Raw genomic sequence first — 24,782 nt, 5'->3', positions numbered from 1 at the left:
AGTTTTTGATATATCGCGGGTCCGTCGGCCATTGTGTACGGACGATATGGCTTTGAACTCAGTCGTTCAGACATATCGCGTCTGCCCCGCAGCACAGCCTACGGCCAATATATCTATTGATATATTGGCGCATCGCTGTGTGTGTACAGGTGACCAGCCGGCCGCCTGTACACATGCTGCGGCGGCCAGCGGCGATTGACAGCTGAACTGGCCGTGTGTGTGTGTACACGCCCGCCCAGTTCATGACGTCAGTCCCCGAAGGATCAGGCAGTGTATGCTCAACACATCGCCCGATCCGTCCATAGATATCTCTGCAGATAAATCTATCAGTGTGTACCCACCTTAAGATTGTAGACGCATCGGAACCAAGGTTGACCCCTAGCTGTGCTGTCAGCCGCCATTTTTTATTTATCAGAGCAGCCACCCCCGTGCGCAGACCAGATGGACGCACGCTACATCCCTCTCAGAATCAGCCTCTTCATCTTAAAAGATGCTGAAACTTTTTTTTTTTATCTGTATCGTTTGTTCATTCCCTATTCTCTAATGACAGGATTATTTTCTGGAAAAGGAAGGGGATGATTGGATTTCTATAGAGGAGACATTGTGGTGTTGAGGTCACATTTTATATTAACATAAAAGGTAGATTAGGAAAAAAAAAAAAAAAAAAAAAAAAAAAATTATATCCATAAAGTATAACGCACTTTCCGTAAAAATATTGCTGGTGTGCAGGCTACAGATAGGGATATACATCTCAAAGAGGGAAAAGGATAAAGAGAAGACAAATTCATTCCTTCAAACATTTGTTTAATAAAAGGTTCAATATATGAAACTGCATCACACAGACGGTCGGTACAATACGAATGCAAGGAAGTGGGCTCAGGGCAAATTCATTTCCAATGCCCAAAGTATAAGTGTACATGGTGGATTTACAGTTTCATTTGCAGATCTGTGAACGGCTGGAAGGAACCGGCTGTCACCAGGATTCCGCCATATATTTATACATGCACCTTATTATATATGACCAGCATATATCTATTGTGAGCCCCAGTAACACAAAGCAGAATTCCCCCCCCTCCTTCCCCCATTGCTCACCTGTTTCTCGCCAGAACCGTCATCCACCATTCCGTGCTGAGCCGCCATGGCCGTGGATTCGTGTAATGAGCTGACATCGAAGGGAACGTTATCGATTTTGGCAATGTGGTTGGGAATATACGCGACGCCCATGCCTTCCGTTTGGTCCTTATCCCGCCAGTTCTTGAAGAACTGTTTGAACAACGGAGTCTCTCCACTCTCCGGCAGGACTTGCACCTGAAGGAACATAATATTGCCGATAAGCAAACGATCGGTACCCCAGACGTAAGGCGGCTACTCTTAATACCAAGGATCCCCACTTTATTTTTAAATGTATTTTATTTTTTTAATAAAACCTCCAGCGCCACCTTGTGGATTTTCTGAGTATTGAGAGTTTGAGAACAGTACATGTGTGGGGAATTCCTTAAAGTAAAATAGACTTCAGTTACCAAATTACTTACATACAAGGTCTTCCGCGGGTGGCAGAAAGCCGCGGTCTGCAGAGAACGTTATTCCAAGCTTCTAACCAGCAATTTATATTGTAATATTGTGTTATATGAAGTCTGATATGTAATATTTAGATGGGAACCTGCTGCAGAAATAGTCTTTTATATAGGGACAGGAGAGGAGGGCTGTGAGCCGGCAAAGGTCACTACGGTTCTAGATCCACAAGTCACTATTACAAGTCTTGTTACCTGGGTGTCTGTTGGGGGGAGGGGATCATTACCTGGGTGTCTGTTGGGGGGAGGGGATCATTACCTGGGTTTGTTTGGGGTATCCCATTTTGGAGATGAACTCTGTAGAGGTTTTCAAGGCCTCTTTCTTTTCCTCCAAGTTGGCATTTTTACCTGGACAGGCGAGGGAACAACATGAGCGACACAACCATACAGAATTCTAAAACGCTAGATGACGATTACGTGCGATACAATGCATTCTAAGCAAGCAATTCGTAGAATAAGAGTTATCACAGCGCAGAACGCCCGTGCCCACCGGGGAGCTTGGTTCCGCCGCCTCACAAAGCACCGCTCAATATCGCAACTGCTCATCAGTGGGACGGCCAGATGTACCAAGCCTTGGAGATAGACTACCAATCAGCTCCTGTCATTCATACAGAGCCTGTAAGGAGCTGATTAGCTGGTACTTTATCACTTTTCAAGGCTTTGTACATCTGGCCCGGAGTCTGCATCTGAGGGGAAATCTCATCATGCAAACACAAAGCTAATGGCAGAAGAGAACCCATAGCACGGAGAGACCACCAGCAGGACCCCAGGTGACCCAGGGAACGAGCAATCCTATTAAGTCACAAACTACTTGCGGGAGGTGTGCAATGCCATTGTGACGACATGCCGACACAGACAGCGGCACCTGAACTCTCACCCCTCTTGGCCCCTTCTAGTGTCAGACTCAGATAATTGCTGGCAGCCCTACGGGGCAGCAAACACAGATCTGCGAGTCCAGCAGTAACGCAAAAGCGGCATACGGCCGCAATCTCTCACGTCGTTAGCTGTAACAGTATATAGTGGCCGGGACAGAGCGATGTGCTGCAGAGTTCCAAGGATATGGGCGAGCCCAATGCAAATTACTGTTGATTTAAGTGGTAAAGTAAGGGGTCAGTAATGTTCTCCGCGGAGATGGACAGTCAGGTATCGCATGAGGTGGAATCACGTCAATTATCAGCTCATTATTCCCCACAACAGGGGGCATGTTACAAAAACACGTCCCCCCTCCACCCGCCCAGGACAAACCTTTCCATACGAAGATCTTTCCATCGGAGCCGTGATCCAGGATGAAACAGTCATCAGAGTTGAGGGCGGACTGCGTGAACGGGTTCTCGTCGGCAACCAGCGACACAGACATGGCTCCACCGCCATTGGAGACCTAGGAAAAAGGATAAATTCCATCAGTACTATATAAGGCAATTACTACAGAGAAGCTGAAGTCAGCGGACACAGATACTACAGGATGCAAGCGGCACGAGAGGTTCACCACCAACGCTATACTTTCACCAACACCCAGTATGGCACCGCAGCCTTACTCACCGGTATTACCAATATCCAATGTGGTTCCAGCCCCAACATTAACTGCGGTGCCATCCCTATTCCCCATATTACCAATATGGCACCACAGCCTAACTCACCGGTATTACCAATAGCCCTGCGATGCCAGCCCCAATAGCCAAATTACCAAATATTCACAATGGCACCAACCCTACAGTGATTTCACCAACAGCCACCAGCCTTACCCGCCAAACAAAACCCCTTGGTGCCAGCTCTACGCGTCTATCCTGCCATAAGGATCAGTTTGTACAAATCCAAAACAGAAAATATTCAAATATTTAGAGTCTATACCAGGGGTGACCAACATGCGGCCCTCCAGCAGTTGTGGAACTGCACATCCCAGCATGCCCTGGCACAGTTTTACTATTAGGGCATGCTGGGATGTGCAGTCCTACAACAGCTGGAGGGTGTGTATGCTGAGCACCCCTGACACAGAATGCTGTTTAGCTCACACCATTTCTCCTCCAACCCCACGTAATGGCAAGTCCCTCCGACTTTGTTGCACATACTGAGCCTGCGATCCGGCACTGTACACTGGCGGCGTGTGATATATGCGAGAGGCTATGCTAGGAAGTCTGACTGTACCAGATACGCCGGCCGTTAGACGTTCTCATTGTGCAAACTCTATACATTTCCTAGGATAATCCTGCAAACGAAACAAATTATACAGCCTCTAAAGTCTCAGCTGGTGGCAAACAAATGGTCGTTAACTTAATTGCAGGGCTGTAAACGTGTTAAAGCAAAAAGTTATGACAGGAAGTTTCCGCTGCGCGTTATAGAAGGGTTAGCGAGACACTTGGTTACAATTACCTTGTAAAGCTTCGCAAGTTTCCTATTGGTAGCGTCCGCTTTAATGTCGTCTGAGGGTCCCTCCGGTAGATCTGGCTTATCTCCCAGAACCTGGAACAGAGGGAAAGGTTAATGAATTCCACCTCACACGTCCTCCATACTGCAATTCTCAGGCATAAGTAAACCCGAATATTTTCACATCAGATTAACACCGGACATCGCAACCAGCGTCTAGCCAGCATTTGCTGGACTACATGTCCCAGCAAATCGGAAGAGCCCAGATTCCCGACATGTAGCCACATATATACCTAGCTGGTGTCAGATGTTCTAAAAAACGCTGGTGCTGTTATTCTGCACAGTATAACTGAGGATACAGTCCCTGGTACCAATAGTGTCCAGCAGGTGTCTCACTTCCTGAGCCTTTAATGGCATTCCCCATATACCCCACACATGGGCTGGACGCCACTCTCACACAGGGTCCTGTATATGGAAGCTCCTTATTACCTATCCTTATCCTGTAAGGATGTATGTATAACTACAATGTACTACTCCTCTTATACTCCATGTTGGAAGTTATTCCCAGATTACAGTATTACAATTTGGGGGGGGGGGGGTCTCTATAATAGTATATTATCATGAGGACCAAGGACAAAGTGATTCGACTTTGTATTAGCAGCAGGCGAGGACCACCGGTTCCTAAGAATCATCCCGGAAAGACCCCAGGGTCTAACACCCCCCCCCCCACCCCACTGTGATCTTTGTACACAAGTGGTCGCTGCCAGTCATTTCACCGACAGACCCCACTATGTGCTTAAGGAAGAGGGACAGATTTAACCAATGTTTGAATGGAAAAAATAAATAAATAAAAATTCCAGGCTGGAGGAAAAACGACTTAAATGTAAGATTTTATTCTTATTGCAGGTCTTTGAGGATGTTTCATGTAACACGATACAACCATCGCAAAAGGCCAAATAGCTTCCAGATGTCGGAATTTCTCAGCCCTCCTGGAGGAGGTTTATTATAGCTAGACCCATCCTGATCACCCTTCTGTGGTGCTATAATATCAGAACCAGCTGCATTTACCCTGTATGTCTCTTATATTGTCAGTTATTACCAGTCCTGTAGGATCATCACTATTTGGTCCCAACTGTAAAGTGCTGCAGAGTATGCTGTAGCTATAGAAGTAAACGTTACCACTAATAAATAAATCAAACATTTAAAATGTAGTGATGAACCACGGTTCCAAAATTGTGTATTGCTTGCTGCACCATGCCATATATGCTGCGGTGATGTTACACCGTCAGGGAGTAATGACAGGCAGGTCACAGCTTGGAAAGGAATCAAAAAGGCAATTTACAGCTGTGATTTACCCACATTTAGCATCCAGACATTTTCTAGGTTAAAGTGTCAGCACCTGAATCATTTTCTCTCTCTCCATCCCCTCCTCCACCACGTAGACTTTGGCGCGGCCGTGGCGCTCATTGTCCCGGATGTCTTTGGAGACGCTTGTAGCTTTCAGCTTCTCGAACCTGTTGGCCTTTGAGCCGCACCACTGGTAGATTTCCTGCAATATGCAATGGACGCATTACATATATGGCGTAAACGCTCCTATGCGCAAAACATACAGATTGTTCTAACAAAAATTAAATAGCTGGAAGTTTCGTTTGTGTTTACAGAAAGTTATTGACACTGAAGGGGATCAGCAGAATATTGGTGGGAACAATACTATATATACACACCAGATGTACTATTACTGGAAGCAGTGTGTTACCGGATGTTCTACCGAAATTAGACAAATCGTTAAAGGGAATTGAGATGTTACCGTTCCATGGACTAATTCAGACCTGAATGCTGCTTTGTGTTTTCGCACAGTGGGCGATTACCGAACTACTGTGTATGCACCGCAATGCGTACGCTCGTCGCCAAACAGCGACAGGATGGTGCGAAAATGACGATCGCACGGCTGTTCTCAAGGTGATTGACAGGAAGCGGACGTTTGTGGGTGGTAACGATGTTTTCTGGGAGCGTCAGGAAAACGCAGGCGTGTCCAAGCGTTTTCAGGGCGGGTTTGTGACGTCAGCTCCGGCCCCCATCAGCCTCTTTGTATCGCACTGTAGGAGCAAGTCCTGGGCTGCGCACAACGGGAAAAACATTCGATGGCGAGTGTGATGGGAACGGTTTTGCAGCTGTCCGCTGACTGAGGGGAGTTTTTCGCACAGCGTACACATGCGATCGCACACTTCCATGGGGCGAATTGTCACTCCCCCTGGGCGCCGACTATCTGATCGCAGGACGGTGTAATTTGCAGCACAGCGCTCAGGTCTGAACTAGGCCCTATACTCAGTATATTTGCCTTCTAAACAGATTATAGGAAAGCTATTCGTTAGATGCCTGTTGACAGAGGACATGTGTAGAACACACACTAATTACAGCTTCACCACAACCTTTAATTAACAACCCGCTCAATTACAGAGCTGGAAATACTTACATCACCCAGATCAAGGATGAAGCAATCTCCCTGGTTGAAGCTCGACCAGGATACGTCGACCTCTGTGGCTCTGGCCATGCGTCGGCCTTTCACCTGGAGCAGTCGCTGCACATTCACATCATTGGGAACCACATGTGTGAAACCCGAGGCCACTCCACCTGCCTTAGAGCAGAGTACAAGAAGACATGGGGAACGGAAACACATACAGGGTGACAGGACCACTGTGCTGCTGGGGACCCTGCTCCTCCCACTATATAACTCAGTCTGTGGCTTCCTGCTGCATCATGTCACTGCCCCTGTCACATGCAGCCCTGTCCTCACTGACACATCACTCATCTACTGACATACTCTGTGCTGCTGGGGACCCTGCTCCTTCCACTATATAACTCAGTTTGTGGCTTTCTGCTGCTTCCATTCCCCTCCTTACATCATGTCCCTGTCACATGCAGCCCTATCCTCAATGACACATCATTCATCTCCTGATATACTCTGTGCTGCTGGGGACCCTGCTCCTCCCACTATATAACTCTCAGTCTGTGACTTCCTGCTGCCTCCATTCCCCTCCTCACATAATGTCACTGCCCCGGTCACATGCAGCCCTGTCCTCACTGACACATCACTCATCTTCTGATACACTCTGTGCTGCTGGGGATCCTGCTCCTCCCACTATATAACTGTCAGTCTGTGGCTTCCTTATGTAAATGGTCACCATAACCGTATGATACACTGGTGCATGTAATGACTAGATAAAGCACCGAGCCCCTTTGCACCCAGTCCTTCAGTACAATTAATTATATCTGAATACTGATCGTGGTAAAACTCTTCGTTACCTTGTACTTGATGCCAGATTTAAAGTAACCCAGGAAAGTCGATGACTCGTACCCCTGGACCTCGCGATTTTGGATGGGTTGCCCCCCAAGATGATCGTCCATCTGCACGGTGAAGATAGCCGCAGCCCCGCTTTCATCCTGAGTGCACTCATTGCCTGCGTATAAGATGTTGGAGTGAGTCCACAGTCAATAGCATAGGATAAAGTTACATCAGCGTACTGGGGGAACACAGGCCGATCACAGCCGGGGGCTCGACACCCCAATATATAAAACAGACCAGCACAAAAACTGCGCCATCCCACGGTGAAAATAGTTTGTACATTAACCATAATGGCGGTTATATTATAGGATTATCCAGTATGCGGGACGCAGTGCAAAAATGTTTGTAAATGTAAACCGGAGAGTTCCACACGTCGTGTACACCTGCGAGCGATTTTCCTCTGTTATCAGCATGTTACATGAGGCGTTTAATAGGGTCACCTTGCTGCGATGGAGACACCCCTCTCTTCGCAGGGAGGGTGAGTGTTCAGACGTGTAGCAGATGGCATATTTGGCTGCCAGCCGCAGAGGGTTTATCCGCACGACAGGGGTTAGAAGATTTGGGTAATATGCGATAAGATATTAAAAAAAACACAAGATAACGCCGCTGAACCGTTTAATCAGAAGACTGCTAGTCCTGGCTTCCCCAACTGAAACAGGGTTACCATGATAGGGGGCAAGTTGGCTAATCGCGTGTGTGCCATACAGGTCACCCTATCGCAGCGTATTCACCCAAATCTACCCTGATGTTCTCTATGGAGGGGAGATTCATCAAGCCATGGAGAGAGGAAATTGAGAAGTTAGCCAGAGGAGCCAGCCCTTTATCTAGCCCAGCCTATGAAATGGACGCTGTTCGCCAGGGGCAACTCCTCGATTTTCTCTCTCGTAAAGGGTTCCTCTAAACCACAGGTTCTCAAACTCGGTCCTCGGGACCCCACACAGTGCATGTTTTGCAGGTAACCCAGCAAGTGCACAGGTGTTTTAATTACTCACCGACATTTTAAAAAGGTCCACAGGTGGCGCTAATTATTTCACTTGTGATTCTGTGAGGAGACCTACAAAACATGCACCGTGTGGGGTCCTGAGGACAGAGTTTGAGAACCTATGCTCTAAACCTTTAGGAGAGCAAGAGAAAGGCCACTGACCCAGCCAGAAGTGCAGGTCGTACTGCAGGTTCCCCGAGCGCTGCTTGATGGTATTCAGGACAATGTAGGCATCTCCGGTGAAGAAGGACCCGTACATGTTCTTTGGAACGGCCACAAGATCAAACTTCTCGATTCTCCATACCTGGAGGCCGGGGGCTTTTCCGGCCTTCTCAAACTCTGGGTGATCAACCACCATTTCTGAAGGCTAAACGAAAGGAAGACATGACAAGGTGTCAGAATGGCAATTACATAGGATGACGACTGTTGGAGGAACACTGTTAGTTGCACATAATACAACAATCCCTGCAATCTAGAAGTACAGCTCTCTGACTGCACCATCCATACACAACTCACCATGGCAGTCAGGATAATGCTTCCTCCTATAATTTACACTGTCACCAGGGTGATCTGTACAGAACATAAGATAATGCGCATAGCCAGAACTTTGTGGGCTCCATAACTCCTGTCCCAATGCTTCTAGAGAGACCCCTCTCCGCAGCGGCTGTTACTTTTACCCCCCCCCCCCATATAATAGTGCTCTGGTTCATTTTCTGAACCATAGTAGTGCCCTAGTTGATGTCATGTCATTTTGTAGGGGTGCCAGTACACATTATGCCACACAGAACCTCAAATTCACATTATGCCACATTAGTGCCCCAGTTAATATTATGCCACACTATAGTGCCCCAAGATCATGCTGCGCCACATTCGTGCCTTCAGTTCATATTATATACATTATAGTGCCCTCCAGTTCTTATACCACATCACAACGAGCAGGTTATGCCACATTACAGCGCCCTCGTACCACTAACATCCTATACATACTTCTCACCAACAACGGAATGTCACCCCATTTCGGGCTGGGCAGAGGGTCAGACCCAATTATTAGCAGGCAAGTCTGGGACACTGGTACGCAACTACAGTATATAACCTGGCTCCGGCGCTCCCCAAGCCCCTGGACCCATAGGAATGGCACCCCCTACAGCTACACCCACGAGTGAGGGGTCACTGACCTCCAGTGACGTGCAATATTCGGGAACACTTACAGTAGGTCAGCTGCTACAGAGAACAAGGACTTTTAGTGAACACAGAACTCCCTGTATCTGTGGGAGTCTATATAAAGACTTATCACTCGTGTATTGTATGCATAGGGGAAGACGTATCATACCTTGGAGAGAGATAAAGTACCAATCAGCTCCTAATTGTCATTTTTCAAACAGCCTGTAACATGGCAGCTAGGAGCCGATTGGCTGGCACTGTCTTACCACACTTTGCTACGGCATACTGGTATGAAGTTATGCCAAATATAGCCCGGCGTCTGTCATCCGCCATCACCAGACCGTTCAGCCATAAAGGAGAGGATTACACCGATCAGTAACCATTTCACAGAATAATCAGCCCCCTCCAGTGTCTCACAGATATATTTCCCGTATACAGCCAGCATGTAACACAGCCGCCTGTATTGTGCCGACACATTGTAACTATTGTGAAGCAGAGATTATCAGTACAATGTAATACGCATTAGTCAGAGGAAATGAGCCAGAACGCTGGAGATTAGCGTAGCCGTAGTGGGGGCTGGGGCGGCAGAGGGGTTGTTTCCCCTCTCCAGCATACCCTTTACTTATATAGCGCACACATATACCACAGCGCTGTACAGAGTATATCAGTCACATCAGTCCCTGCCCCAGTGGAACTTACCCTCCATATTCCCCCAACACATGTACGTACACTAGAGTTAATATTACGGTCTTAAGCCAATTGACCTACCCGAATGTTTTTGGATAGTGACTGGAAAATAAAGCACCTGCAGAAGACTTGCACAAGCGCAGGGAGAACATACAAACTGTACATAGGGCCATGATAGGAATTGAACTCAAAACCTCTGCACTTTGAGGTAGCAGTGCTAAGCACTACGCAACTGTGCTGCCCTGTGAATATCTAGTGTACACAGACATAAAAAACAGAACATTAAGCACATACAAGTCCTTAATACAATAGACTGGTGTACAGTAAACTGACTAGAAGGAAATCACTATGAAGCTATAAGCCGCATGCTCAGCCCAGGGACAGATTAACAGTGGGGCAGACTGGACTACGGCCCCAGGCCTCCACATAAAGATAGGCCCATCGTCATGACAACCAGCGGCCCATAAGTCATAAGTGTTTAAATTGTATTTGTATTTCCCCCTTATAATATGATGCAATTTTAACACTTTGGTATATTTAGAGGCACATTGGGGCTGATCGTGTATAGGGTGTACATACCCACACAACACTGGCCACACCTCCTCTGCTTCTTGCAATCAGTTCAGCCCCAGGAAATGTTGGACTGTAGCATGAAGTGCCCACCGGTGATAGGGGCCCATACTTAGGGGTGTGGCCTGTCTACAGAGGGGGTGTGGCCACCCTCCACAGAGGCATGGCCTGGGCCCCTTTAAATATATAGTATGTATAGCAAATACTGCTAGTACATGCATGACAATGTACCAGATTAACAACAATGTGCACTGTAGAAGATAATCTTTACGCTTTAGTAGGAGGACCGCCATATCAGGGGAGCCAGACTACTATGCAAAAACAAACTCCCAGGGATCAAAGCGTCCCGAATACAGGGTTCCCAGCAGAACAGTGTCCCAGGGGAGTTCTGTTTCCAGCCCTCCGGCTTCTGTGAAGTTTACTGCAGGAAACCTTCCTGCGAGGTCAGGGAATTGGGAATAAACCCAAACAGCGGCGTCACGTGTTTGGCAATAAGCAGAAGTCACCCAGGATAACCAACGTTTCCCGATTCTGCCCCTTGATGTAAAGGCTGGAATGGGAAAACAGAGGAAATGCACATACTGTGCCTCCAGCATTTTACAGAGCAAAAATAGGGGCAATCCTCCCGCACAAGACGTGGGATAGTCCCATCACATGCCAGAACTGGTGATTGAGTATGGGGAGCGTGCGAGGGCCTCTCCAGTCTTACCTGTGATCAGCACCCCAGGGAGCCAGGCAGGCCCCTACGCTTGCGGTTACCGCCAGCTCACACACCAGGAATTACCGCACAGGTGTGTCATGTGTGAGATCTGATTCTGCACAGTCTGTGCCAGCGGCAGAACAGGAACGTCAACCCTTACGGACCGCAGATGGCGACAAATGCAGCTTCAGGATCATCCGCAGTCAGTGTCAGACTGGGGCATGACGGGCCCACCGGGGGAATGCCGTTTTAGGGACCCATTCCTATGGGTGTGGCCAGCCAGAGGGGGTGTAGTCAACACCCATATAGGCTTGGCTAACAATTAGAGAACGCATGGTTTGTGCCCCTTGACAAATATTTACTGTATAGTAAATTATGATAGTCCTGATTATGTACAGATTAGCAACAATGCACTGTAGAAAATACATCACAGTCTGGTACAGCATAAAGTAACATATGTATAATTCAAGTGCACCAGGGGTTTCCCCTGTACCCCAGTCCAACCCTGCATGCAGCCAATGTTCAGCTCCAGTGGGAGATTTAAATATTAATGGACTCATTCACCATCCCTCCCGCAAGCTGCGGCAAAGTGGATCTGCAGATTGTGTTTTTTCCTGCAGGCAATCTTTGGGCCCCTATAATGAATGGACGCACCTAAAAACACCACACACAAAAAAAAAAAAAAAAAACCAAACAAACAACCTAAAAACAGGTGCAAACAAGCATTTCCACAGGTACAAGTCCATGAGGTAGTGTCATGGACAGGCCCTTACATCTTGCACTCCTAAACCTCCTAATGATAATGTGTGGACCCTTATTCAAAAGTAAAGCATTAAGTACCTTTAATACCAAGAAATAATGACACGGAGACTTGAATTTGGCAGAAAATTGTTAGCTATTTATTGTACCCTAACCATTAGAAAACCTGTAAAATGAAAATTTTAGTTAACATGCCGATTCAGCCGGCATATGGTGGCAGTAAAAAAAAAAATGAACGACTATATTCAACTGACGATAACCCCAAAACATTAAATTTCCAAACGATCCTAATTTAACACAAACTATAAAATTGGTAATAGGTGCCCGACTCAGACCCCCACGGTGACTACCCACCCTGATGGGTGATGACACTGCCCCCGGACGGGTGGTCAAGCGGCCTTAAAAGTCAATGGAGGCGAGTGCACCTAAACCACACCAAACTGTAAATCACTGCAACTAACAAGACAAACTACAACCTGCCGTTCTTTTCCGTCAACAAATAGCCAACGATAAAACCATACTAACAATTCAAAGCCAAGGCACTCCATGCCAAAACCTCTAACAGGGTGGGAAGGCAATTCAGCAGCAAGAGAGACCAAGCTGGCCTAGCAGTCCCTATATATACTGAACCCTCCCCTCTCTACTGTGGGCTGTACTTTTCCTAACAGTTATGTCCACCCCTCACAGGAGGTTTAACTCTCTCTATTCCTATGCAGTCATTTCGCTCTCCTATTTAGAGGCAATAGGGGATTACTGCAGTGGATGGGTGGGGAGAAAGGCGTTTGGAGGGGGGAGGGGGACACAACATGAAACATTCCAAATACCATCCCTCCCTCCCCTGGATACAACGATGCCAGGTATGAAACCTCCCCAGGACGAGTCACTGGACAGCCTGGACCGATTTGAGGGACATGCGTGAACCCATTTTTATTTGTAGGCCATGGATAGTGCATCAGCCAGACTTCTGGATAACCCCCAGCACCACTCTGGTAACCGCTCTCATCCATGCAATGGCTGCTGCAACCACTGAGTTTACACTCTAATCTAATCCATTCCCCCGACTGTCCCGCGTTTTACCTGCAACCCCGTCCCAAAGTCAGCAGTTAGGAGTCAAAGAGGTGCTGCAGCAGCTACACAGGCCAGCCGGAAGTAGCAGCAGTGACTTCTCAATGAGTGCCCGGTGGCGGGATATGGTATCAGTATCTGCAGGTCAGACACTAAGGGAACCCCAAAAGCAAGCAACAATGTATAGACTGTGGGGAGGGGAATGTCAGGGTGGCAGACAGCGCATCCTGTCCCATTACGTCTAATGCTGTATAAACCAACACTACACTTATCTGTCCATGGCCCGTTTCCTGTACATCTGCCATAATGATGTAAACTGCGGGGAAATGCTGTATATTGTGACTGTGCCTCATCCCATCACTCACCGCAACTAATCTTCTCACCCCGAGAATAGACACAAGCAAACAGTACCTAGGCGTTCAGCTATGGTGGAGACCTCAGCCCCCAGCCTTTGGGCCTTATTCAGGTTTGTTAGCAAACAAAAAGAAGAAAAGAAAAAAAAAAATTAACAATTGGGCAAAGCCATGTGCACTGCAGGTGGGGCAGATATAACATGTGCAGAGAGACTTAGATTCAGGTGGGGTGTATTCAAACTGGAATCTAAATTGCAGTGTAAAAATAAAGCAGCCAGTATTTACCCTGCACAGAAACATAACCCACCCAAATCTAACTCTGCACATGTTACATCTGCCCCACCTGCAGTGCAAATGGTTTTGCCCAATTGCTAATTTTTTGGGTTTGCTAACACCCCTTTGTGCGGTGCTACAGTGACCCACAGGACGGGCACAGTGTGCGTTACTCACTAAGCAGATTACACCGTGACAAAGAATGGCTACCCATGCAGGATCCCCAGACCGCAGTATCGGGTGCCTTAAACACATAATAATCTAGGTGTGTGCAAAGGACGAGAACGTAAACTAGCGGCGAGACAGGATTCCGTCCAGGTCAGTGCCCATCTGGGGCATGAAGGGCCCACCGGGGGAGTGCAGTGGTATGGGCCCTTGTGTAGGGGTGTGAACAACCTCCACAGAGGATAACCACGAGAGAGTGTATGGTCTGTGCCTCTTCATAAATATATTCCATGCATGACCGTTACCAGATTAACGCACTGTAGAGAATACACCATAGTCCTGTGCAGTATAATGTAACATATGTATAATGCACTGTAGAGAATACACCATAGTCCTGGGCTGTATAATGTAACATATGTATAATGTATAATGCACTGTAGAGAATACACCATAGTCCTGTGCAGTATAATGTAACATATGTATAATTTATAACGCACTGTAGAGAATACACCATAGTCCTGTGCAGTATAATGTAACATATGTATAATGCACTGTAGAGAATACACCATAGTCCTGGGCAGTATAATGTAACATATGTATAATGTATAACGCACTATAGAGAATACACCATAGTCCTGTGCAGTATAATGTAACATATGTATAATGTACTGTAGAGAATACACCATAGTCCTGTGCAGTATAATGTAACATATGTATAATGCACTGTAGAGAATACACCATAGTCCTGTGCAGTATAATGTAACATATGTATAATGTACTGTAGAGAATACACCATAGTCCTGTGCGGTATAATGCAACATATGTATAATGCACTGTAGAGAATACACCATAGTCCTGTGCGGTATAATGTAACATATGTATAATGCACTGTAGAGAATACACCATAGTCCTGGGCAGTATAATGTAACATATGTATAATGTATAACGCACTATAGAGAATACACCATAGTCCTGTGCAGTATAATGTAACATATGTATAATGTACTGTAGAGAATACACCATAGTCCTGTGCAGTATAATGTAACATATGTATAATGCACTGTAGAGAATACACCATAGTCCTGTGCAGTATAATGTAACATATGTATAATGCACTGTAGAGAATACACCATAGTCCTGTGCAGTATAATGTACTGTAGAGAATACACCATAGTCCTGTGCGGTATAATGCAACATATGTATAATGCACTGTAGAGAATACACCATAGTCCTGTGCGGTATAATGCAACATATGTATAATGTACTGTAGAGAATACACCATAGTCCTGTGCGGTATAATGCAACATATGTATAATGTACTGTAGAGAATACACCATAGTCCTGGGCAGTATAATGTAACATATGTATAATGTATAATGCACTGTAGAGAATACACCATAGTCCTGTGCAGTATAATGTAACATATGTATAATGTATAACGCACTGTAGAGAATACACCATAGTCCTGTGCAGTATAATGTAACATATGTATAACGCACTGTAGAGAATACACCATAGTCCTGTGCAGTATAATGTAACATATGTATAATGTATAACGCACTGTAGAGAATACACCATAGTCCTGTTCAGTATAAGGTAACATATGTATAATGTATAACGCACTGTAGAGAGTACACCATAGTCCTGTGCAGTATAATGTAACATATGTAAAATGTATAACGCACTGTAGAGAGTACACCATAGTCCTGTGCAGTATAATGCAACATATGGATAATGCAATGTAGAGAATTCACCATAGTCCTGTTCAGGGCTGTAACTAGGTGTGTGCGGAGGGGGCACCGCACACAGCACAGCAGGGTAGGAGGCACCGCACATAGCGCTGCAGGGTAGGGGGTGCTGTTGGCGGCACTTGTCAATTACCTGTTTTAATTACTTTCACCTGTAGCTTCCCCCCTTTTTGAAGCCCAGCATCTCCTGACCGCCCCCGTCTCCTACCCTGACCCCTTCTGTCGCTAATACCTATACAACATTCATGAACGTAACTTGATAGCTCTTTGTTATTCAGGTCCTGACATTCCTGGGATTCGAACCTATTGCCTGTGGCATTGCAGTCAGACACTCTTTTCATTGAACTATCTGCCCTTGCATAGAAAGGTAGATAGGTCTAAGCTAGAAAATTATATTTGGAGCTTACCTTGTACTGTATGGAAAAATGATCAGCATTGCTTGAGCAGATCTATGTAGTGTGTGGCTTCAGGAGATGGGATGTGTGGCTGCACACTACATACAGTAGATCTGCTCAATTGCAATGCTGATTAATTTTTTTTAGGAAGTACCAGTAGCTTCATATAGTGTTTATAACTTTTACTTAGGATCAAATGGCTCAATGAGTAAGGTGTTTGATTAGAATTCAACAGGTTATAGGTTTGAATCCTGGCTATGACTGTATATTAAAATTTGATATTTACTAAGGGGTTTTGTAACTGAATAAGAACAAGATCCCAAGTTAAGTGCATGGATGTGGTACAAAGAGGCTTTGTGTCCAAATCCATTTTCTTGCAGTGGTCTATAAATGTGTGTATTATTTATATCATGTGGGAATGTGGAAAGGGGCATCATAGCATGGGCTTTCTCTGGGATCAATATTGTCATGTCCTTTCCCCACGAGGCATGCGCCTTATGTCCGTATCGGAAAAATTGGGGGAGGGGCGCCAATTCTCTCTGGCACAGTGCACCAAAAAGTCTAGTTACAGCTCTGGTCCTGTTCAGTATAAGGTAACATATGTATAATGCACTGTAGAGAGTACACCATAGTCCTGTGCAGTATAATGTAACATACGTATAATGCGTTGGAGAGAATCCACCATAGTCCTGTGCAGTATCATGCAACATATGTATAATGTATAATGCACTGTAGAGAATCCACCATAGTCCTGTGCAGTATAATGCAACATATGTATAATGTACTGTAGAGAATACACCATAGTGCTGTGCAGTATAATGCAACATATGTATAATGCACTGTAGAGAATATACCATAGTCCTGTGCAGTATAATGCAACATATGTATAATGTACTGTAGAGAATACACCATAGTCCTGTGCAGTATAATATAACATATGTATAATGCACTGTAGAGAATATACCATAGTGCTGTGCAGTATAAGGTAACATACGCATAATGCACTGTAGAGAATACACCATAGTCCTGTGCTGTATAATGCAACATATGTATAATGTACTGTAGAGAATACACCATAGTCCTGTGCAGTATAATGCACTGTAGAGAATACACCATAGTCCTGTGCAGTATAATGTAACATATGTATAATGTACTGTAGAGAATACACCATAGTCCTGTGCGGTATAATGCAACATATGTATAATGTACTGTAGAGAATACACCATAGTCCTGTGCGGTATAATGCAACATCTGTATAATGCACTGTAGAGAATACACCATAGTCCTGTGCAGTATAATGCAACATATGTATAATGCACTGCAGAGAATATACCATAGTCCTGTGCGGTATAATGCAACATATGTATAATGTACTGTAGAGAATACAGCATAGTCCTGTGCGGTATAATGCAACATATGTATAATGTATAATGCACTGTAGAGAATACACCATAGTCCTGTGCGGTATAATGCAACATATGTATAATGTACTGTAGAGAATACACCATAGTCCTGTGCAGTATAATGCAACATATGTATAATGTACTGTAGAGAATATATCATAGTCCTGTGCGGTATAATGCAACATATGTATAATGTACTGTAGAGAATATATCATAGTCCTGTGTGGTATAATGCAACATATGTATAATGCACTGTAGAGAATACACCATAGTCCTGTGCTGTATAATGCAACATATGTATAATGTACTGTAGAGAATACACCATAGTCCTGTGCAGTATAATGTAACATATGTATAATGTACTGTAGAGAATACACCATAGTCCTGTGCGGTATAATGCAACATATGTATAATGTACTGTAGAGAATACACCATAGTCCTGTGCGGTATAATGCAACATCTGTATAACGTACTGTAGAGAATACACCATAGTCCTGTGCGGTATAATGCAACATATGTATAATGTACTGTAGAGAATACACCATAGTCCTGTGCAGTATAATGTAACATATGTATAATGTACTGTAGAGAATACACCATAGTCCTGTGCGGTATAATGCAACATATGTATAATGTACTGTAGAGAATACACCATAGTCCTGTGCGGTATAATGCAACATCTGTATAACGTACTGTAGAGAATACACCATAGTCCTGTGCTGTATAATGCAACATATGTATACTGTACTGTAGAGAATACACCATAGTCCTGTGCAGTATAATGCAACATATGTATAATGTATAATGCACTGTAGAGCATACACCATAGTCCTGTGCGGTATAATGCAACATCTGTATAATGTACTGTAGAGAATACACCATAGTCCTGTGCAGTATAATGCAACATATGTATAATGTACTGTAGAGAATACACCATAGTCCTGTGCTGTATAATGCAACATATGTATAATGTATAATGCACTGTAGAGAATACACCATAGTCCTGTGCGGTATAATGCAACATATGTATAATGTACTGTAGAGAATACACCATAGTCCTGTGCGGTATAACGCAACATATGTATAATGTACTGTAGAGAATACACCATAGTCCTGTGCGGTATAATGCAACATCTGTATAATGCACTGTAGAGAATACACCATAGTCCTGTGCAGTATAATGCAACATATGTATAATGCACTGCAGAGAATATACCATAGTCCTGTGCGGTATAATGCAACATATGTATAATGTACTGTAGAGAATACAGCATAGTCCTGTGCGGTATAATGCAACATATGTATAATGTATAATGCACTGTAGAGAATACACCATAGTCCTGTGCGGTATAATGCAACATATGTATAATGTACTGTAGAGAATACACCATAGTCCTGTGCAGTATAATGCAACATATGTATAATGTACTGTAGAGAATATATCATAGTCCTGTGCGGTATAATGCAACATATGTATAATGCACTGTAGAGAATACACCATAGTCCTGTGCTGTATAATGCAACATATGTATACTGTACTGTAGAGAATACACCATAGTCCTGTGCGGTATAATGCAACATATGTATAATGTACTGTAGAGAATACACCATAGTCCTGTGCAGTATAATGCAACATATGTATAATGTACTGCAGAGAATATACCATAGTCCTGTGCGGTATAATGCAACATATGTATAATGTACTGTAGAGAATACAGCATAGTCCTGTGCGGTATAATGCAACATATGTATAATGTACTGTAGAGAATACAGCATAGTCCTGTGCGGTATAATGCAACATATGTATAATGTACTGTAGAGAATACAGCATAGTCCTGTGCGGTATAATGCAACATATGTATAATGTATAATGCACTGTAGAGAATACACCATAGTCCTGTTCAGTATAACATATGTATGTGTCATTCAAGTGCACAGTCTGGAACCTAATTGTTCGAGGGGGAGATGGGGCCCCACTTAGTAGGGCCCACCGGGGGTTTCGTCTGTACCCGTGGGCCAGTCCAACCCTGCACTAGGTCCGTCTGTAAAGAGGAACACAGAAGCACTGATATATATATATATATATAAAAAATTATTTAAAAGTAAAATTGTTTTTGCATGATCAAAGGGGTATCAGCATTAGTTACCCTATCCCAATTCCATGTAATTCATCTCCTTCTGTAGTGCCAGCAGATGCTTTACATTTGACACAGTTTCCACTTCACCAGACCTACAACCCAGTTCAATACAACAGGTCGCTGCACACTTTTATATTGCTGGAAAAGGGCATTTGCAACACACTGTACATCATATTTTGAGCATCCCCTAATCCCACAGCGTACTCTGGAAGAGACAGACGACCACCATTAGATTTCCACGCACCTACTGAGCAGAGATACTGGGAGCTGTATCAAGTCTCGGAGAGAAAGTAGAGCAGTCATTTGAAATACTGTGCTAGATAAATTACCCGGGAGAGGGAGAGGGGGAGAGAGCTCTCCAAGGCTGCACCTCCCCCTTTAGGCTGCAGTGTTAATGACCGTATTATGGCGTATTGATCTCAGGAATGTAGAACCCTTATAGGTTATTATTGCAGCAGGAAGCAGACAGATCTTCTGTAATTTCCACATCAAAGGAAAGAATTAGGATTTTCTGGGTGTAAGAACCTGTGACCATTGCTCAGAAAACCACTCATGTCTGGGCAAAAATAAGATTTTTTTTTTTTTATATAAACCAAATCAATATGTTAAGAAATTAAATAAAACAAGTTCTCTCCTGGCTAGAAGGAACATAGGGATTTATAGTTTTGGCGATTTTAGTTTACACCCCCTGACAAACAGGTGAAGTGAGAAGGGTCACAGACTGCAGAGGCACCATTTAATGAGTCAAAACAGTATTCGCGATACCGTCACCTGTCATTTCACTAGGCGACATCAGAGTGCCTCACGCCTCAGTAGTGTCAGTGCCTCCCACGTGTGTCTAAAAACAAATTTAACCCTTTAATAAATAGGGCTTCAAAACAGAGTAATAGGACCAGAAACACTGAATTTGTCCGAAAGCCAAGTCCTTTACAAAGAAAAATAACCTACTCATAAGTAGGTTAATATGTATTATTCTACAAATAACCGGCAATCCATTCTACTTCTCATCTTGCATAGAGAATGGGAAGTCGCTGCAGGATTTTATAAAAGCACAGATAAGAGCTGTCAGGTCACTTGTTCTGTGGTGAGGAATTCAAACAAAAAAACCGAGGCACCAGCGCCACCTAATGGCCCACAACCAGCAGTGCCAACAATAGTGGCAGGTTAGCAGCAATGAATGTATCTCTATATCCCATCCATCCTTGTTCCCCATACACACGCAAACTACAAACACCTTCAGCCATTTAGGATTCCCATTTTCATAGGTTAAAAAAATAAAAATAAGATTTTACTCACCGGTAAATCTATTTCTCGTAGTCCGTAGTGGATGCTGGGAACTCCGAAAGGACCATGGGGAATAGCGGCTCCGCAGGAGACTGGGCACAACTAAAGAAAGCTTTTAGGTCACCTGGTGTGCACTGGCTCCTCCCACTATGACCCTCCTCCAAGCCTCAGTTAGGACACTGTGCCCGGACGAGCTGACATAATAAGGAAGGATTTTGAATCCCGGGTAAGACTCATACCAGCCACACCAATCACACTGTATAACTCGTGATACTATACCCAGTTTAACAGTATGAAAACAACTGAGCCTCTCAACAGATGGCTCAACAATAACCCTTTAGTTAACAATAACTATGTACAAGTATTGCAGACAATCCGCACTTGGGATGGGTGCCCAGCATCCACTACGGACTACGAGAAATAGATTTACCGGTGAGTAAAATCTTATTTTCTCCGACGTCCTAGTGGATGCTGGGAACTCCGAAAGGACCATGGGGATTATACCAAAGCTCCCAAACGGGCGGGAGAGTGCGGATGACTCTGCAGCACCGAATGAGAGAACTCAAGGTCCTCCTCAGCCAGGGTATCAAATTTGTAGAATTTTGCAAACGTGTTTGCCCCTGACCAAGTAGCAGCTCGGCAAAGTTGTAAAGCCGAGACCCCTCGGGCAGCCGCCCAAGATGAGCCCACCTTCCTTGTGGAATGGGCTTTTACTGATTTAGGATGCGGCAGTCCAGCCGCAGAATGCGCCAGCTGAATTGTGCTACAAATCCAGCGAGCAATAGTCTGCTTAGAAGCAGGAGCACCCAGTTTGTTGGGTGCATACAGGATAAATAGCGAGTCAGTTTTCCTGACTCTAGCCGTCCTGGAAACATAAATTTTCAAGGCCCTGACTACGTCCAGTAACTTGGAATCCTCCAAGTCCCTAGTAGCCGCAGGCACCACAATAGGTTGGTTCAAGTGAAAAGCGGATACCACCTTAGGGAGAAACTGGGGACGAGTACTCAATTCCGCCCTATCCATATGGAAAATCAGATAAGGGCTTTTACATGACAAAGCTGCCAATTCTGACACACGCCTGGCTGAAGCCAAGGCCAATAACATGACCACTTTCCACGTGAGATATTTTAGATCCACGGTTTTAAGTGGCTCAAACCAATGTGATTTTAAGAAACTCAACACCACGTTGAGATCCCAAGGTGCCACTGGAGGCACAAACGGGGGCCGAATATGCAGCACTCCTTTCACAAACGTCTGAACTTCAGGTAGTGAAGCTAGTTCTTTCTGGAAGAAAATCGACAGAGCCGAGATCTGTACCTTAATGGAGCCTAATTTCAGGCCCATAGTCACTCCTGCTTGTAGGAAATGCAGAAATCGACCTAGTTGAAATTCCTCTGTTGGGGCCTTTTTGGCCTCACACCAAGCAACATATTTCCGCCATATGCGGTGATAATGCTTTGCAGTTACATCTTTCCTGGCTTTAATCAGCGTAGGAATGACTTCCTCCGGAATGCCCTTTTCCTTCAGGATCCGGCGTTCAACCGCCATGCCGTCAAACGCAGCCGCGGTAAGTCTTGGAACAGACAGGGCCCCTGCTGCAGCAGGTCCTGTCTGAGCGGCAGAGGCCATGGGTCCTCTGAGAACCTCTTGAAGTTCCGGGTACCACGCTCGTCTTGGCCAATCCGGAACCACGAGTATTGTTCTTACTCCTCGTTTTCTTATTATTCTCAGTACCCTTGGTATGAGAGGCAGAGGAGGGAACACAAACTGACTGGTACACCCACGGTGTCACTAGAGCGTCCACAGCTATCGCCTGAGGGTCCCTTGACCTGGCGCAATATCTCTAGTTTTTTGTTTAGACGGGACGCCATCATGTCCACCTGTGGCCGTTCCCATCGATTTACAATCAGCGTGAAGACTTCTGGATGAAGTCCCCACTCTCCCGGGTGGAGGTCGTGCCTGCTGAGAAAGTCTGCTTCCCAGTTGTCCACTCCCGGAATGAACACTGCTGACAGTGCTAGTACGTGATTTTCCGCCCATCGGAGAATCCTTGTGGCTTCTGCCATTGCCATCCTGCTTCTTGTGCCGCCCTGTCGATTTACATGGGCGACTGCCGTGATGTTGTCTGACTGGATCAGTACCGGCTGGTGTAGAAGCAGGGATTTTGCCTGACTTAGGGCATTGTAAATGGCCCTTAGTTCCAGAATATTTATGTGTAGGGAAGTCTGACTCGACCATAGTCCTTGGAAGTTTCTTCCCTGTGTGACTGCCCCCCAGCCTTGAGCACTCTGCAGCCACCACAGCAGAGACACCCTGGTTCTTGGAGACAGGGTTATTAGGCGATGCATCTGAAGATGCGATCCGGACCATTGGTCCAACAGGTCCCACTGAAAGATTCTGGCATGGAACCTGCCGAAAGGAATTGCTTCGTAAGAAGCCACCATCTTTCCCAGGACCCGCGTGCAGTGATGCACCGATACCCGTTTTGGTTTCAGGAGGTCTCTGACTAGAGATGACAGCTCCTTGGCTTTCTCCTCCGGGAGAAACTTTTTTTCTGGACTGTATCCAGAATCATACCCAGGAACAGTAGACGTGTCGTCGGAACCAGCTGTGATTTTGGAATATTCAGAATCCAACCGTGCTGGTGTAGCACCTCCTGAGATAATGCTACTCCCACCAACAACTGCTCCTTGGACCTCGCCTTTATTAGGAGATCGTCCAAGTACGGGATAATTAAAACTCCCTTTCTTCGAAAGAGTATCATCATTTCCGCCATTACCTTGGTAAACACCCTCGGTGCCGTGGAGAGTCCAAACGGCAGCGTCTGGAATTGGTAATGGCAATCCTGTACCACAAATCTGAGGTACTCCTGGTGAGGATAGTAAATGGGGACATGCAGATAAGCATCCTTGATGTCCAGGGATACCATGTAATCCCCCTCGTCCAGGCTTGCAATAACCGCCCTGAGCGATTCCATCTTGAACTTGAATTTTTTTATGTATGTGTTCAAGGATTTCAAATTTAAAATGGGTCTCACCGAACCGTCCGGTTTCGGTACCACAAACAGTGTGGAATAGTAACCCCGTCCTTGTTGAAGTAGGGGCACCTTGATTATCACCTGCTGGGAATACAGCTTGTGAATTGCCGCTAGCACAGCCTCCCTGTCTGAAGGAGTAATCGGCAAGGCAGATTTTAGGAACCGGTGGGGTGGAGACGCCTCGAATTCCAGTTTGTACCCTTGAGATACTATTTGCAGGATCCAGGGATCCACCTGTGAGCGAGCCCACTGATCGCTGAAATTTTTGAGGCGGCCCCCCACCGTACCTGGCTCCGCCTGTGGAGCCCCACCGTCATGCGGCGGACTTGGAAGAAGCGGGGGAGGACTTTTGCTCCTGGGAACCTGCTGTTTGTTGCAGCCTTTTTCCCCTACCTCTGCCTCTGGACAGAAAGGACCCGCCTTTTCCACGCCTGTTTTTCTGAGTCCGAAAGGACTGTACCTGATAAAACGGCGCCTTTTTAGGCTGTGAGGGAACATGGGGTAAAAATGCTGACTTCCCAGCAGTTGCTGTGGAAACTAGGTCCGAGAGACCATCCCCAAATAACTCCTCACCCTTATAAGGCAAAACTTCCATGTGCCTTTTTGAATCTGCATCCCCTGTCCACTGGCGAGTCCATAAGCCTCTCCTAGCCGAAATGGACAATGCACTTATTTTAGATGCCAGCCGGCAGATCTCCCTCTGTGCATCTCTCATGTATAAGACTGAGTCTTTTATATGCTCTATGGTTCGCAGAATAGTGTCCCTGTCTAGGGTGTCAATATTTTC

At 45.4% G+C, this 24,782-nt stretch overlaps 1 protein-coding gene across 4 annotated transcripts in view; it reads right to left on the bottom strand.

The window, feature by feature from the left end:
* The window catches only part of GSN (gelsolin), a 71,659-nt gene that overhangs the window by 22,338 nt on the left and 24,539 nt on the right, over window positions 1-24,782 (bottom strand). For all 4 annotated transcript variants that reach the window (XM_063935961.1, XM_063935962.1, XM_063935959.1 and 1 more), the window contains exons 2-9: window positions 8,420-8,624; window positions 7,236-7,390; window positions 6,406-6,567; window positions 5,332-5,481; window positions 3,939-4,028; window positions 2,817-2,949; window positions 1,831-1,919; window positions 1,093-1,308 (exon numbers count right to left, since the gene is read on the bottom strand). In XM_063935961.1, coding sequence (XP_063792031.1) covers window positions 1,093-1,308; window positions 1,831-1,919; window positions 2,817-2,949; window positions 3,939-4,028; window positions 5,332-5,481; window positions 6,406-6,567; window positions 7,236-7,390; window positions 8,420-8,615 — 1,191 coding nt within the window. In that variant the 5' untranslated portion in view covers window positions 8,616-8,624. The remainder of the gene's footprint in view (window positions 1-1,092; window positions 1,309-1,830; window positions 1,920-2,816; window positions 2,950-3,938; window positions 4,029-5,331; window positions 5,482-6,405; window positions 6,568-7,235; window positions 7,391-8,419; window positions 8,625-24,782) is intronic.

The sequence above is a fragment of the Pseudophryne corroboree genome, chromosome 8 (genome assembly GCF_028390025.1).
Source record: "Pseudophryne corroboree isolate aPseCor3 chromosome 8, aPseCor3.hap2, whole genome shotgun sequence".
NCBI classification, from domain to species: Eukaryota; Metazoa; Chordata; class Amphibia; order Anura; family Myobatrachidae; genus Pseudophryne; species Pseudophryne corroboree.
This window is presented reverse-complemented; position numbering and strand designations above follow the sequence as displayed.